This window comes from Gobius niger (genome assembly GCF_951799975.1).
Source record: "Gobius niger genome assembly, chromosome: 16".
Classification (NCBI taxonomy): domain Eukaryota; kingdom Metazoa; phylum Chordata; class Actinopteri; order Gobiiformes; family Gobiidae; genus Gobius; species Gobius niger.
In genome coordinates, this window is record NC_136867.1 from 11695012 (window position 1) to 11713087 (window position 18076).

General features: G+C 39.2%; 1 protein-coding gene and 1 pseudogene across 2 annotated transcripts; one reads left to right on the plus strand and one right to left on the minus strand.

The window, feature by feature from the left end:
* Positions 1-3301: 3301 nt before the first annotated feature.
* On the minus strand, positions 3302-16319 carry LOC306976128 (uncharacterized protein). Its single transcript, XM_079574010.1, has 4 exons — positions 16237-16319; positions 4181-4210; positions 3941-4105; positions 3302-3523 (listed from the first exon to the last, which is right to left on the minus strand). Exons 1-4 carry the CDS (start codon positions 16310-16312, stop codon positions 3435-3437), a joined length of 360 nt encoding a protein of 119 aa, XP_079430136.1. The 5' UTR covers positions 16313-16319; the 3' UTR covers positions 3302-3434.
* Positions 11587-15403, plus strand: LOC306976289 (galectin-8-like; annotated as a pseudogene). Its single transcript, XR_013794302.1, has 8 exons — positions 11587-11625; positions 12611-12679; positions 12775-13092; positions 13162-13281; positions 13364-13390; positions 13925-14003; positions 14083-14312; positions 15327-15403. The product of XR_013794302.1 is annotated as a galectin-8-like (transcript).
* Positions 16320-18076: the final 1757 nt, after the last annotated feature.

Consider the following 18076-nt stretch of genomic DNA (forward strand, 5'->3'; position numbering starts at 1 on the left):
ACAAATGCTTGTTTGTTTCTCTATTCCAATTTATGCACAACAGTAATGCATGAGCTTAACTTAACCACATTTTCTTAGGCATTTTTTGTATATTTCTCAAAAATTAAGGTTTTAAACTGTTTTTTGAAATAATGAATGAAATTGCTCCTTTTAAGATCATTGTTGAGATTGTTCCACAAGTCGACCCCTTTGACCGAAATAGTGTTCATTTTAAAGTTTGTTTGGACCATTTGTTTTTTAAACATGTTTTCTCCTCTCAGGTTGTATTTCTGGTCCCTGTTTGCAAACAGACAAAGTATATTTTCTGGCAGTATTTTCCTATGGACTTTGTACATAAAGACAGCGGTGTTCAGGCTGACTAGATCACAGAATTTAATTGCTTTAAATTTGCAGAATATTTCGTTTGTTGGTTCATTATACGGAGAATGATTGACTATCCTTATGGCTTTTTTTTGTAAAATAAAAATAGGTTTTGTGTTTGTAGCATAGGCATGCCCCCATATTTCAACACAATAGGTAATGTATGGAACAATAAGAGAGCAATACAGAATATACAGAGAGGGTGTATTTAGAAAATATTTGGCTTTATGTAATATAGCTATTGTTTTGGACAGTTTTGATTGAACATGAGCGATGTGTGGTTTCCAGGATAATTTATGATCTAATAATATACCAAGAAACTTGTTTTCATTCACCCTTTCTAGTACCACATCATCAATCTTTAGGCTCATGCTAGTTTTAATTTGTCGATTACTGAATATAATATATTTGGTTTTACTTAGATTAAAAGCTAGTTTATTTTGATCAAACCATTGCTTGACTCAGACCATTTTACTCATGAACAGAAACCTTTTTATTCAATTGAATGCATTACAAACATGTTGGAGATATGTCAAATAATTTCAAAAGTGATTAAACAAACATGAACACAATTGTTTCCAATTGTTGAACTTTGTGTTTGACAATTGTAAATTATCCTTCAATTCTTTCCTTTAGGTTCAGGTTTCTAGATAAATACAGCAGCTACACCGACTCCCACAGCCCCTGCTACAGTGGCCACAGCCGCTATTGACAGCCCAGACATCCAACTGACTGCAAAGGGTAGGACTACTGTTGCGAAGCCTGCAACCACAGGACCTAGAGCCACACCGCCCACCGCTACTCAGTCAACACACAAAACAGTCATTTAAGCCAATAAATGAGAATGTAATATAGTAAAATGTGTTGATAGGCTACCTGCTCCAGCAGCAGCCAATGCATAAGTCACTAAAACATAAACATCAAAACGTTAAACCACCTCCAAAATGTAAGACTGAAATGTTCCAATTTGGCTATAAATACTCACGGAGCCCCATTGTCGTCTGCGCGGTGGATGATGCTGTTGTGTGTTGTTATCTTCCTGCTGTGGAGACTGTGTCATGAGAGTGCTGTGAAGGGCCTTATATAGAGATGCTCTCTGATTTACACAGAAACGAAACTCTGAAATAACAAAAATTAAACTACCACTTAAGGGCGTGGTACCGGGAATCACACGCGAGATGTGAAGTTTTTATTTTTTTATTTCATTATTTTATTTTTTATGTCTTACATTGAAATATGCCAATTGATGAATCCCAGACATTGTGCTGTTCCCCATAGGAAAGTGAAAGGAAATACTCCAGGAATACAGCACTGATAAAATAATTGATTTTGTAATAACAGTTATAAGTATTGGCCCAGTTCTGAAGATGGGGCACTTTTTTTGAGAGACGTCATTTACATGAAACACTTTTCACCAACTTAAAAAAAAAGAATTGGTTTTAAGAATTACATTGATCGCAGGAAAGTTTCAGTTCACAGTAAACCAATTAAAGGGTGGTTTCTTGTGCAATTAGGCCATTCCACAAAGGAGGTGAAGAACACAGAGTAAAGTATGCTGGAAATGTAACCACTCCTACAGTGACAATGCACATTTAAGTGAGTACTTTTGCTTTTGTATTCTAATAGTAAAGTAAATGTCATCTAAAAATGTTCTACTGTGCACCATGATATCGGCTAATCATTGCATACAATTCCATTCAAAGGCAAGTATCATAAAACTACTCAAAGATGTAGGCAACAGTTACTTCAAAAAGTTACAAGTCTACTACAGTAAATGTATCAGAAGCCTCAGGTAAAAGCAAGGAGTCAATCAACTTTTCTTATAGGACATTATTGAGCTTGTGCATTTGTTATAACAATGGCATCAATGTTTTAATGGACAAAACTCCCATGTAGGTTGTGGAATAGGCGTCTCAGTGTAAATAATCTGGACATTTTATCCATTTATGGCACTTCCATGGCACACGGCCAGCTCCGGGGCCCGTGCGCTCAAAACCCTGCATATTGGTAAAATAGAGGTAAATACTAATCACAGAATGTAAGACTAAAGGATATTTAAAGAGCCATAAACTATATAGATCATAAAACTCTATAGATCATAAAACTACATTTTTTTTATAGCATAAAATAAAAAAATCAGCAAATTAAGTCATTACTTTTTTGAGTTGGTGCCTTTTGTCTTGCTTTTGTCTTTCATGTTGTGGGCGGACCTGTCAGTGTAAATTCATTATTTTTGTTGAACAAGTGAACTGTCTTTGTCTCTGGTTGTCTTACTGCTCTGTGTGACGTACTGGTTTAGATGTGGAGTCAAATGTCATCAAAATGAGTGTTTTGGAAATTAAAATGTAAGATTTTCCAATTTTCACTTTTCAACCCATTGTTTAATAAAAATAAAGTTTTGCGTAGAGTTGGACATAATCGTTGGCTACATCATGTAATAGTCGCCTAATGGTACAATCATGTTGCTTCAATGTTTAAAATGAAACATCCCCGGTCTTATTTATGACAAGCCTGACCATGACAGTGTGTGTGAGGAAGGGAACAAGAGCAAAGTTTGTTGTAATTGTATAAAACCTAGAAACAACCTCATCTGAGCTGAGAAGTGATAGGCCTATATTAGGCTTTGCCAGTTGTGCTGCATTAAACAATGATCTGAATAACAAAGCACGCTTTCTTTTGTATACTCTGCACATGAAAGGATTATAGTAAAAAAAACAATCATGTGCTGATTCTTTATTCATGTTATGTGCACTTACTGCACCTGCCAAGAAACCTCATAGAAAAGCTGTGATTTAACCCGAAATTAAACTGCGCCTTTTTAACTAACACATTAAATACCATCTCTCTGCAATTGACTTTATGACAAAGTGTTTTCTGTTATTTTCATAACTCAGACCATTTTACTCATAAACAGAAACCTTTTATTCAAATGAATGCATTACAAACATGTTGGAGAAATGTCAAATAATTTCAAAAGTGATTAAACGAACATGAACACAATTGTTTCCAATTGTTGAACTTAGTGTTTGGCAATTGTAAATCATCCTTCAAATCTCTCCTTTAGGTTCAGGTTTCTAAATAAGTATAGCAGCTACACCGGCTCCCACAGCCCCTGAAGCACCGGCCACAGCCGCTGTAGCAGCTGTTGACAGCCCAGCCATTCCTGTAGACACAAAACAGCACTTACATTTTTTGGGCAACATCTTTAAGGTCACATAACATATTCCACCAATCAGTTAGTCCAAGTGACATATATTTTGATTACATTCATCAAGCCTAAATTATAATGTAATGTATAATGTTCATGTCTGTGCACCACCAGCCACTAGGTGCACTGCACTTCCTGTCTGTGTGTCCAGGTGAGCCTTAAGGGCTGAAGGGAGCGGCCTCAGTGCGGCAGAGTGAAGGCATATTTGATCGTGATTGTTAAGCTGTTGAAATACGGAAATAAAAGGATTCTTCACTTAACACAAGAGTATTGGGCTCTTTCCACGCATGCTAAACACCTTTCTACTTTGCCAGCCTAGTAACCAGTGGTACAGGGCCGCTGGCCGCTACAAATAAGATATTATAGGCCTACCAGCTGACGTGAGAACAGCCACAGTGCTCCCAGCAGCCACTCCTCCTCCACTGGCAATAGCCGTAGCTGACATCATACTGGCTGCAACGGATCCTGCTGCTATGCCCACTGAGGTGAAGCCTGCAACTCCCAGAGCTACAGGAGCGAGAGCCACACCGCCCACTGCTACTCAGTCACACAAAACAGTCATTTAGGCCGATAGATAAAAATGTAATATAGTCAAATGTGTCGCTAGACTACCTGTAGCAACACCAGCCAAAGCATAAGTCACTAAAACAGAAACATAAAAACGTTAAACCACCTCCAAAATGTAAGACTGAAATGTTCCAATTGAGCTATAAATACTCACGGAGCCCCATTGTCGTCTGTGCGGTGGATGATGCTGTTGTGTGTTGTTATCTTCCTGCTGTGGAGACTGTGTCATGAGAGTGTTGTGAAGGGCCTTATATAGAGATGCTCTCTGATTTACACAGAAATGAAACTCTGAAATAACAAAAATTAAACTACCACTAGAGGGTGTGGTACCGGGAACCACACGTAACATAGGGCTAGACATTAGTCATATGAGCAGAGGTTGGTAGTAGCTGCTCAATCACATTTACTCCAGTAGCCTACCTACACGTCGGCCAATGGCAAATGCTTCATTTTGACAAATACTGCAGTTTGTCTCGTGCACCTTGTTCTTTGGAATAATTTTATTGCAGATATCACAATTTCCACATTATTTTAATGTGTTGAAATAATTCTGTGCATCTAGTTTAAAAAAGCATTTGGATCGAACTCATGAACTTCAGGCTCGTTTTCTAGCATTTCTGTGAAAGTGACGCTGAAAGTTGTGAACTGTGCTCATAAACGTTTCCCTGTGAAGAATTGATGCTCCAAATGTGGTAGAAAGTTAGGAATGAGTTTGGAAACAACTAACATTTTCATTTACTGACTTCCTCATGTCACTGTTTGCAGTAAAAAAGTCAGGTATAGAGCCTTTAAGAGGATGCTCACTGTTCTTCTGCAGAGGGTTTATTTAGCGTATTACGGAATTATTGAGGAAACAAAAATGACAATGTATTACTTTAAATATAATGCTTTTGAGGTGTGAAGTTTTTTTCTTAATTTTTTATGTCTTACATTGAAATATGCCAATTGATGAATCCCAGACATTGTGCTGTTCCCCATAGGAAAGTGAAAGGAAATACTCCAGGAATACAGCACTGATAAAATAATTGATTTTGTAATAACAGTTGTCAGTATTGGCCCAGTTCTGAAGATGTGGCACTTTTTTTGAGAGACGTCATTTACATGAAACACTTTTCACCAAATTTAAAAAAAACCATTGGTTTTAAGAATTACATTGATCGCAGGAAAGTTTCAGTTCACAGTAAACCAATCAAAGGGTGGATTCTTGTGCCATTCCACAAAGGAGGTGAAGAACACAGAGTAAAGTATGCTGGAAATGTAACCACTCCTACAGTGACAATACACATTGAAGTGGGTACTTTTGCTTGTGTATTCTAATAGTAAAGTAAATGTCATCTAAAAATGTTCTACTGTGCACCATGATATAGGCTAATCATTGCATACAATTCCATTCAAAGGCAGTATCCTCAATGGACTCCTTGAACATTTGCACATTTTGTCATGTTTACAACCCTAAACATAAAGATTTTAATTTGATTTTTTTACTGAATGTTCACACACAAGTAACAGACAACTGTGAAGTGAAAGCAAAATGATACATGATTCTGTTATTTTTCAAAAAAATAGAAAAGTGAAAAGTGGGGCGTGCATAAGTATTCATACAGCATTTTCTGAGTGCATTAACTTGCCTTTATAATATTCCTAATGACTCCAGAATGTTCACACCTTGGCCTAGCGGTTAAATAGAGGCCACCTGTGTGTAATCTACTCTCAGTATAATTTCAGCTGTTCTTTTAGGCCCTCAGAGCTGTGGTCGGAGTGTATTGGTCACTAAACAGCATCATGAAGGTCAAGGAGCACCAGAGAGGTCAGGGATAAAGCTGTGGAGAAGTTTAAAGCAGCGTTAAGTTATACAAAGATTTCCCAAGATTTAAACATCTCCCGGAGCACTGTTCAATCCATCATTCAGAAATGGAAAGAGTAAAGCACCACTGCCAACTTACCAAGACACGGTCGTTCACTTAAAATATTAGATCAAACAAGGAGAGCACTGGTAAGAAATGCAACCAAGTGCCCCAAGATAACTCTGGAGGAGCTGTGAAGTCCTGCCGCTGAGCTGGGGGAATCTGTACATGGGACATCTAGAAGTCGTATCTACACAAATCTGGGCTTCATGGACGAGTGGAAGAAGAAAGCCATTATTGAAAGGAGGCCATAAGAAATCCCGTTTGAAGTTTGCTAGAAGTCATATGGAGGACACAGCTCCATGTGGACGAAGGAGCTTTGGTCAGATGAGACAAAAATTGAACTTATTGGCCCAAATGCAAAACGTTATGAATGGAGCAAACCCAACACTGCTCATCGTCCTGAGTGCACCATCCCCAGTGTCAAATATACGGGGGGGAGCATCATGCTGTGGGGCTGCTTTTCCTCAGCGGGGACTGGGGAGATTGTAAGAATAGTTGTGACGATGGATGGAGCCAAATACAGGGACATTTTGGAGGAAAACCTGCTGAGTCAGCAAGAGAACTGAGGCTGGGGCGGAGATTCACCTTCCAGCAGGACAATGACCCTAAACACAAGGATAAATCTACAATGGAATGGTTCAATAAAAACATATTGATGTGTTAGAATGGCCCAGTCAAAGTCCTGACCTAAATCCGATTGAAAATCTGTGGAATAATGTGAAAACTGCTGTTCACAAACGCCCTCCGTCTAATCTGACTGTTTTGTAAAGAGGAATGGGCTAAAATGTCAGTCTCTACATGTGCAAATCTTGTAGAGTCAAACCCCAAGACTTGCTGCTGTTATTGCAGTAAAAGGGGGTTCCACAAAGTATTCATTCATGCTGTATGAATACTTATGCAAGCCCCACTTTTCGGTTTTCTATTTTTTGAAAAATAACAGAATCATGTATTATTTTACTTTCACTTCACAGTTGTCTGTTACTTGTGTGTGAACGTTCAGTAAAAAAATCAAAATAAAATCTTGATGTTTAGGGTTGTAAACATGACAAAATGTGCAAAAGTTCAAGGTGTATGAATACTTTCGAGACGCACTGTATCCTCACAGGGAAGAATGAACATGACTCATAAACATTTGGATGGAGGTTTGCGCTGAATTTGTTCTTGTGTTAGCTTACTGCAGATTCACTATCCATCCATCCATCCATTTTCTTCCGCTTTATCCGGGGCCGGGTCGCGGGGGCAGCCGTCTCAGCAGAGATGCCCAGACTTCCCGATCCACACACACCTCCTCCAGCTGTTCTGGGGGGACCCCGAGGCGACACCAGGCCAGCTCGGAGACATAGTCCCACCAGCGTGCCTTGGGCCTTCCACGAGGCCTTGTCCTACTAGGACATGCCTGGAACACCTCCCGCGGGAGGCGACCAGGAGGCATCCGGAACAGATGCCCTAGCCACCTCAGCTGCTCCTTTCGACGTGGAGGAGCAGCGACTCTACTCCGAGCTCCTCCCGGGTAACTGAGCTCCTCACCCGTTCTCGGAGGGTGCGCCCAGCCACCCTGCGAAGGAAACTCATTTCGGCCGCTTGTATTCGCGATCTTGTCCTTTCGGTCATGACCCAAATCTCATGACCATAGGTGAGGGTGGGAACGTAGATCGATCGGTAAATCGAGAGCTTTGCCCCGACTCAGCTCCCTCTTCACCACGACAGACCGATACAGCGACCGCATCACTGCTGACGCCGCACCGATCCGTCTGTCGATCTCACGCTCCATTCGTCTCTCACTCGTGAACAAGACCCCGAGATACTTGAACTCCTCCACTTGAGGTAAGGACTCCCCACCGACCTGTAGAGGGGAAGCCACCTTTTTCTGGTGGAGAACCATGGCCTCAGATTTGGAGGTGCTGATTCTCATCCCGGCCGCTACACGCTCGGCTGCAAACCGCCCCAGAGCGTGCTGAAGGTCCTGGTTCGTTGAAGCCAGCAGAACAACATCATCCGCAAATAGCAGAGATGAGATCCTGAGGCTCCCAAACCGGACACCCTCCGGCCCCTGGCGGAGACCAACACGCACCAGGAACAGGTCTGACTTACTGCCGGCAATGCGAACCAAGCTCCTGCTGCGGTCCGTGTGGCATTATGTTGTGATGGTGGTGCCCTCTTTATCATCTAACACATATTATTTATTCATCTACAAAGTATTTATTATAACTCCAGAGTTGGAGAAATCACACAAAAAGAGTGCCTTATTTGAAGAGGTGTTCATATTGGTAAAATAGAAGTAAATACTAATCACACAATATAAAAATCAAATATATTTAAAGAGCCATACAATTAAAACTGCAATATTTTTATAGCATACAATTCAAAAATAAGCAAATTAAGTCATAACCTTTTTTGAGTTGGTGCCTTTTGTGTCTGTCTGCATGTTGTGTCAGTGTAAATATAGTTCATTGTTTTTGTTGAACAAGTGAACTGTCTTTGAACCTGGTTGTCTTACTGCTCTGTGTGACGTACTGGTTTAGATGTGGAGTCAAATGTCATCAAAATGTGTGTTTTGGAAATTAAATGCAAGATTTTCAAAATTTCACTTTTCAGTGCATTGTTTACGCCAGAACAGCTGGAGGAGGTGTGTGTGGATCGGGAAGTTTGGGCATCTCTGCTGAGACTGCTGCCCCCGCGACCCGGCCCCGGATAAAGCGGAAGAAAATGGATGGATGGATGGAGTGCATTGTTTAATAAAAACAAAGTTCTGTGTAGAGATGGACATAATAGCTGGCTATATGTAATAGTCGCCTAATGGTATAATCATGCTGCTCTAATGACACATCCAATATGACACATCCCCAGTTTTATTTATGACAAGCCTGACCGTAACAGTGTGTGTGAGGGAACAAGAGCAAAGTTTGTTGTAATTGTATAAAACCTGGAAACAACCTCATCTGAGCTTAAACAATGATCTGAATAACAAAGCATGTTTTCTTTTGTATACTCTGCACATGAAAGGATTATAGAAAAAAAATAATGTGCTGATTCTTGACTCATCTTTTTATGTGCACTGTGCTCGACTGCACCTGCCAAGTAACCTCATCGAAAAGCTGTGTGATTTAACTCGAAATGAAACTGTGCTTTTCTAACTAAGCTTAACACATTAAATACTATCCCTCTACAAACTATTTTTCAAAAGTCATAACTCAGACCATTTTACTCATGAGCAGAAACCTTTTTATTCAAATGAATGCATTACAAACATGTTGGAGAAATGTCAAATAATTTCAAAAGTGATTAAACAAACATGAACACAATTGTTTCCAATTGTTGAACTTTGTGTTTGAGAACTGTAAATTATCCTCCAAATCTTTCCTTTAGGTTCGGGTTTCTAGACAAAAGCAGCAGCTGCACAAGCTCCCGCAACCCCTGAAGCCACTGTACCGCAGGTTTGGGTTTGTAGCAAAGCTGCACAAGCTGCCAATGCCCCTCCACCACTGGCCAGAGCCGCGCTAGCAGTCCCTGTCATTCCTGTTGACCAATATACAAAACAGCACTTTATCAGTGATTTCATTATTGGTTTGGGCAACATATTTAACATCATATAATAGATTCTGTCAGTGAGTCCATGTGACATATATAGGGTGATGTCAGGTAAAATGGGCCATTTTTTGGTAAATCATCTGGGAAAATAATATAAAGCAATGCATGACAGTGAATGGGGTCATAATATGTAATAAAGACTACTATTTTCAGATGAAATTTATACAATAAAATATAATGGTTTAGGCCCTGTACCTTTTTAAAACTTAGCTTTATCACATTTTTTAAATGAATCCTCTTCAGGCAAAGTGAGTCAAACGGATATCTCTGCTAAATGCACTTATTTTTGATGGACTAAGGAGCACTTTTTTTTGCAGCTTTATCTTTAATCAATATATGAAACATTAAATGAACATCTTAAAATAAATTGTTTATGCACAGTTCTAGTAGAACCCTACAAATGGCTTTGCTCAGCCACTCCTAGCCCGTCCTGCACATCTCACAGCAGTGACCAAACCAAGTGCTCAGAGCCTCATTTTACCAGCACCAGATCTTGGCTTGGTTGCCAGCTTTGGGAAACGTGTTCAGGACACCCACCTACAGTCCATAGTTACATAGGAGTGAAGCCCAACTATGTCAACCGTCTAAAGTACTGACAGTGACTCAAAAAGTAAGTGGAAGTTGCCAGTGAAAGTTGTAACAGCAGAAACAGTTTTTAATTTCCATAATATGGCGCTACTCCCTGGCTTTGACCTATGGTTTTAATTTCCAACAATGTACATGCAAATGCAACAAAATGCCATTAAGCATCTCCATAATCATGAAATAATTATTTTGTATCTGCAGAAAATCAACTTAAATGATGACGCATTTTAGCTGGAATGCATGGCCCAATTTACTTGATTCCATTTCAGGTCAATTGGGCCTCTGTCAAAATGTCCATTTTCATAAAGAATGAGAAAGCTACACACACAAAATCAATTCTATGGTTAAGGCAGCATTATCATGTACTATATCATTTTAGGAGCTGTACGTTCATTTTCGGTCCATAAAAAGAAAAAAGAAAAAGAAACACAAATCCACTTAGAAGAGACAATAAAACAATTAGAGACAACACATGCAAATAATCCTTCAGATACTATTCAAAAAGAACTTAGGAAAAATAAACTCCTGTTAAACGAAATAACTAACAAAAAAAACATATTTTTTATCCACAGGCTAAGACAAGAAGCATTCCAACACAGCAATAAATCTGGCAAGTATCTAGCAAACCAAATAAAAAGAAATAAAGAAAAAACAACAATAACTTCCATCAAAGACTCAGCAGGGAAGCCAACCAACTCACCTCATCAAATAAATAAAATATTTCAAGACTACTACACAAATTTGTATACATCTGACTTGGATCCAAACGAAGAAGACATAAACCAATTTCTCAGTAACCTAAACTTACCCAAACTTAACTCAAATCAAACGAATGAATTAGAATTACCGATCACGGAAAAAGAACTTCACTCTGCTCTTACCTTAATGCCTAACAATAAATCACCAGGGCCTGATGGCTTCCCTGCTGAGTTTTACAAACATTTCTGGTCAACTTTGGCACCATTATTCTTAAGAACAATAGACAAAATAAAACAAGACTCTAATTTCCCAATACATATGAACACAGCACTAATATCAGTCATCCCTAAACCCAACAAAGATCCCACCCTTACGTTCCTTTGTTCTTAAGTTACAAACCATATCATTTTCAACTCTGAGCTGTCTGCCAGTCCACTTTTCACACCCTTCCCCTCTGCGGGCTATGTCTAAACCATTGTCCCACCTGTAATATCCACCCCACACCAATAAATGTTTTGTATTTTGTTATGGACAAATGAGGCAATGATTTAAAGCCTTCTGCAAACACTAGGATTGAATATTTGAAGAGCCAGGGGCCCATTTTACTTTTTATCACCATGAGCATATTAATCATGCCTAAACAATATGATATAGGGCCTACCAGCTGACATCATGCTGGCTGCCCAGGATCCTGCTGCTATGCCCAATGAGGTGAAGCCTATGGCCAAAGGAGCTGCAGCTACAGCGCCCGCTACTAAGACAACATGCAAAACAGTCATTTAGCCAACAACACACATAAAAAGGAAAAAAAAATGTAGTAGGTTATTAATACAGCAAGATGTATAGTATACTTAGGCTACCTGTTCCAGCAGCAAGCAAGGCACAGTTGTCTAAAAACAAGCATTAAAAAACGTTACAATCGAAAACACAGATTTAGAAAGAAATGTTACATTTTTGTCCACAAATACTTACATATGGTCGCTTCCATTGAGGTTGGTTCGTGTTATCCTCTGCGTCTGGTGTGCTAGTGTTGGGAAGTGCCATATATAGAGAGACTCCCTGATTTACACAGAAACGAAACTCCGACATAATTCAAATGAACAACTGGGCGTGCTGCTGGCAACCACATGCAACACAGGGCGAGACAATAGACAAATAAAAATAACCCAATTAAAATGCAAGGCAAAAGTGTCATGTAAGCCTACTGAATAATTAATGAACATTCATTCATAATTAGTAATCATAATAATGGCTTATACTTACTAACATTTTCCCAAATAAATAATGACTAAAGTTACTGCTTTTGTAATGATTTAGACTCAAAACATGCAAAGTGACATGTGTCGAGCCTTTATTTGTTATAATTTGGATGATTATGGCTTACTACAATCCACTTTCAAGATATTCTAATTTTATGAGATTTTTAATTTGGGGTTTTTGCAAGCTGAGCCATAATATTCAAAGTTATAACAAATAAAGGCTATACATATCTCACTTTGCATGTAATGAGTCTATCATATAGATTCACAGTTTAAGGTGAGCACCTGTATTAGCAATGTGAAAAGCAGACAAAATGGCAATGTACTACTTTAAATATCATGCTTATGAGATGCAAAACAAATATTCAAATGAACCATGATCCCAAACGTCATGCTTTAAGTGAAAGTACGTACGTTTCGGTTTCATTTCTCCTCAGGCGATCCCGTACACAGGAGCCATCCCTGAAGGCCTGCACCCTGGAGAAGTCATCATTGTCCAGGGCACTGTGCCCCAGGACGGGTATTTGGGTCATCTGTTGGGCAATAGCAGTTAAAACTTTCTTGAGAGATTACTCAATCTCTTTCACTCTTTCTATGGTAGCCCATGGATGTGGCTGTCATTCTGTGCCAACACCCTGTGACCACCAACAATAACTTCATTATAGTACAAATGCATTATTTCTTTGGTGTGTGTGAAACCCCTAAAAGCTTTCAGATCGACTTGTCGTGTGGTTGCAGCACTAAGCCATGCTCAGATGTGGCCCTCCGCTTCAGGACTCAGTTCAGCGGCTCACCGTGCGTCTCCTGCAACTCCATGCAGAGAGAAAGCTGGGGCAAAGAAGAAACTGTTCATCAGCTACCGTACAAGCACGGAGCCCCCTTTGAGACCCTTATATTTGTGCACAAAAATGCGTTTAAGGTGAGTCATTGGCTTATATTTCAAATATCGTGTTTATGGGCGACTTCAGGTCAAATGCAATATTCTTAGGTGGCAGTGAATGGCACACACTTGCTGGAATTCAAGCACAGAATCCCGTTGAGCAGGGTCGACATGTTTTCTATTTCGGGCAATGTCCTGGTGTACGCGATCGGCCACATCCCAAGTTCAGTAAGTTCCTTCTCCTCACACAGAAAATGCTTCTATTTTAGACATGTATTTACTCATTGTTTTATTCCCTCCTCCTTTATAGGCAATATACTCAGAATCAGGTGACTTGGTAAGCTTCGCCTCTTTTGCGTCATTCACAGATATCTTGGACAAAACATGGCAAGTGTCTTGTTACTGAATTGGGTTCAATGGCATCTTTGTGCACTGCAGACAGACTTGTCCACCTTCCCGTGCTTGTCGCCAAACTCCTGGAATACAGCATTGATAAAATAATTTATCCTGTAATGTGTTATAACAGTGTAAGTAAGTATTGGCCCAGTTCTGAAGCTGGCTTTGAGAGAAACCAAGTTATTTACATTTGACACTTTTCAGCATTTTTTTTTTTTAACTAAGAAGAATTAAAAATTCCATTGATCACTGGAAAGTTTCGGTTGACAGTAAATCAGTTACAGGCTGGTTTGTTATGCAAAGATTATACAAAGGAGGTGAAGACAATGCTAAGTATGGTAGAAATGTAACCACTCCTACAATGACGTGTAGAAACAATTCTTTAGATATAATGCAAATCCAAGGTACTTTGACTTTTGTGTTGTAATATTAAGGGATTACATTTAAATAATACTGACATTTAAAAATGTTTCAGTGTCTCCCATACAAAGGCAGTATCTCAGGCCCAGCCAGCACATAACAATAAAAGGGCAAGTGTGCATTTACCCTCACAGGTAAGAATGAACATGACTCGAAATAACAAACATGGATGGGCTTTTGTTAAGACTTTCTACTCGTGTTCTGTCACTGCAGCTTCACTATCAATTTGCGAAACAGTCAAACCGGAAACATCGCTCTCCATTTGAACCCACGCATTAAGTCGGCAGTGTTTATAAGGAACTCTTACTTGAGTGAGTTCTGGGGCTACGAGGAACGAGAGTTGCCTTTCTTCCCATTCTCAGCTGGGGAATATTTAGAAGGTCGAGGGTTCAAATCCCGCCTCTTGAAGGTGTACACTGTCGTTGCGTACACAGACCAGACAGGTGCGCATCAACTTTAGCAAATTTAGTTCATTCTTTTTGTTGTTATCATGTGTTTTGAAATGAAAATTTAAGCTTTTCAAAATGTCGCTTTGCAATGCATTGTTTGATAAAAAATAGTGTTCTGTGTAGAGTTGGACATAATATGTAATAGTCGCCTAATGATATAACCATGCTGCTTCAATGACACATCCCCAGTCATATCTATGACAAGCCTGACCATGACAGTGTGTGCAAGGAAGGGAACAAAGTTTGTTGTAATTGTATAAAACCTGGAAACAACCTCACCTGAGCTGAGAAGTGATAGGTCTATATTAGGCTTGGCCAGTTGTCCTGCATTAAACAATGATCTGAACAGACAAAGCACCAGTTTTCTTTTGTATACTCTGCACATGAAATGATTATTGACATGTTGGAGATTCCATTTATTTCATTTCATTTATTAATTTATTTCTATGGGACAATACACATTAATGAACAGACAACTAGTGCAGTAAGTATGCCAGATTTAGCTTTGAGCTTATTTACTCACAGTCCCACAGGGTAAAAACATACCACCACACAGAACATACATGAGTACTACAAAACATGACATACAGTACACACATATACAGAACATGACATACAAGACACCCCATCCATAAACTACTCGATATGTCAAATTATTATAGTGAAACAAATGTGCTGACTCTTGATTCATCTTGTTATCTGCACTGACTACACCTGCCAAGTAGCTTCATAGAAAAGGGTGTGATTTAACTCGAAATGAAACTGTCGCTTAGAAACTTATAATAACACATTAACTACCATCCCTCTGCAATTGACTGTCTTTAATAAAGTTGTTCTTTTATATTTAAAAAATCATAACTCAGACCATTTTACTCATAAACAGAAACCTTTTATTCAAATGAATGCATTACAAACATGTTGGAGATATGTCAAATAATTTCAAAAGTGATTAAACGAACATGAACACAATTGTTTCCAATTGTTGAACTTAGTGTTTGGCAATTGTAGATTATCCTTCAAATCTTTCCTTCAGGTTTGGGTTTCTAGACAAGTACAGCAACTGCACCGGCTCCCACAGCCCCTGAAACAGCGGCCACAGCCGCTGTAGCAGCTGTTGACAGCCCGGCCATTCCTGTAGACACAAAACAGCACTTACATTTTTTGGGCAACATCTTTAAGGTCACATAACATATTCCACCAATCAGCTAGTCCAAGTGACATCTATTTTGATCACATTCATCAAGCCTAAATTATAATGTAAGAGCCATTTTAGAGGCCTTTTATGTCTTATGTCTAGGTGGCACTGCACTGCACTTCCTGTCTGTGTGTCCAGGTGAGCCTTAAGGGCTGAAGGGAGCGGCCTCAGTGCGGCAGAGTGAAGGCATATTTGATCGTGATTGTTAAACTGTTGAATTACGGAAATAAAAGGAGTCTTCACTTAACACAAGAGTATTGGGCTCTTTCCACGCGTGCTAAACACCTTTCTACTTTGCCAGCCTAGTAACCAGAGGTACAGGGCCGCTGGCCGCTACAAATAAGATATTATAGGCCTACCAGCTGACGTGAGTAGAGACAAGGCACTCCCAGCAGCCACTCCTCCTCCACTGGCAATAGCCGTAGCTGACATCCAACTGGCTGCAAAGGATCCTGCTGCTATGCCCACTGAGGTGAAGCCTGCAACTCCCAGAGCTACAGGAGCGAGAGCCGCACCGCCCGCCGCTGCTCAGTCAACACACAAAACATCATCAATGTCATTTAGGCCAATAGATAACAATGTAATATAGTAAAATGAGTCGTTAGACTACCTGAAACAGCACCAGCCACAACATAAGTCACTAAAACATAAACATAAAAACGTTAAACCACTAACAAATTGAGATAAAGACTGAAATTTTCCAATTTGGCTATAAACACTTACGGAGCCCCATTGTCGTTTGCGCGGTGGATCGATGCTGTTGTCTGTTGTTATCTGCCTGCTGTGGTGACTGTGTCATCTGAGTGTTGTGACACAGAAACAAAACTCTGAAATAACAAATTATAAACTACCACTAAAGGGCGTGGTACCGGGAACCACACGCAACAGAGGGCTAGACATTTGTCATATGAGCAGAGGTTACTCATTTACATGTCAGACAATGGCAATGCTTCATTTTGATGATGCAGTTTGTCTCGTGCATCTTGTTCTTTGGAATAATTTTCTTGGAATTTTCTTGCAGATATCACAATTTCCACATTATTTTAATGTGTGGAAATAATACTGTGCATCTAGTTTAAAAAAGCATTTGGATGGAATTCATGAACTTCAGGCTCGTTTTCCAGCATTTCTGTGAAAGTGATGCTGAAAGTTGTGAACTGTGCTCATAAACGTTTCCCTGAAGAATTGATGCCCCAAATGTGGTAGAAAGTTAGGAATGAGTTTGGAAACAACTAACATTTTCATTTACTGACTTCCTCATGTCACTGTTTGCAGTAAACAAGTCAGGTATAGAGCCTTTAAGAGGATGCTCACTGTTCTTCTGCAGAGGGTTTATTTAGCGGTTTACGGAATTATTGAGGAAACAAAAATGACAATGTATTACTTTAAATATTATGCTTTTGAGATGTGAAAGTGGAAAATACTCCAGGAATACAGCACTGATAAAATAATTGATTTTGTATTAACAGTTGTAAGTATTGGCCCAGTTCTGAAGATGGGGCACTTTTTTTGAGAGACGTCATTTACATGAAACACTTTTCACCAAAAAAAAAAAAATTGTTTTCAAGAATTACATTGATCGCAGGAAAGTTTCAGTTCACAGTAAACCAATTAAAGGGTGGTTTCTTGTGCAATTAGGCCATTCCACAAAGGAGGTGAAGAACACAGAGTAAAGTATGCTGGAAATGTAACTCTTACAGTGACAATACACATTTAAGTGGGTACTTTTGCTTGTGTATTCTAATAGTAAAGTAAATGTCATCTAAAAATGTTCTACTGTGCACCATGATATCGGCTAATCATTGCATACAATTCAATTCAAAGGCAGTATCCTCAATGGACTCAGGCCTCATGGAGGTTTGAATTTGTTCTTACTGCAGATTCACTATCAATTTAAGAAATGTATGCAGCGTATAGGAAAGTGTGGCTTGTCATAAAGTTGATTATTTCTTAGTTATGGTCAGATATGATCAGAGTTGCCAAAATATTTAAGTAAGAATGACATTACCTCAAGTATCATAAAACTACTCAAAGGCAACAGTTACTTCATAAAGTTACAAGTCTACTACAGTAAATGTATCAGAAGCCTCAGGTAAAAGCAAGGAGTCAATCTGCTTTTCTTATAGGACATTATTGTACATTTGTTGTAACAATGGCATCAATGTTTAAATGGACAAAACTCCCATGTAGGTTGTGGAATAGGCGTCTCAGTGTAAATAATCTGGACATTTTATCCATTTATGGCACTTCCATGGCACACGGCCAGCTCCGGGGCCCGTGCGCTCAAAACCCTGCATATTGGTAAAATAGAGGTAAATGCTAATCACAGAATATAAGACTAAAGTATATTTAAAGAGCCATAAACTATATAGATCATAAAACTCTATAGATCATAAAACTACATTTTTTTTATAGCATAAAATAAAAAAATCAGCAAATTAAGTCATTACTTTTTTGAGTTGGTGCCTTTTGTCTTGCTTTTGTCTTTCATGTTGTGGGCGGACCTGTCAGTGTAAATTCATTATTTTTGTTGAACAAGTGAACTGTCTTTGTCTCTGGTTGT

What these genes read in the sequence shown, in the direction of transcription:
- LOC306976128 (XM_079574010.1), bottom strand. Translation starts at nt 16,312, where the DNA reads ATGACACAGTCACCACAGCAGGCAGATAACAACAGACAACAGCATCGA. An exon ending in GCAAACGACAATGGGGCTCC is followed by an intron (nt 4,211 to 16,236) that starts GTAAGTGTTTAT and finishes TTTCTGTTTTAG; the next exon opens with TGACTTATGCTTTGGCTGGT. An exon ending in GGCTGTTCTCACGTCAGCTG is followed by an intron (nt 3,524 to 3,940) that starts GTAGGCCTATAA and finishes TTGTGTCTACAG; the next exon opens with GAATGGCTGGGCTGTCAACA.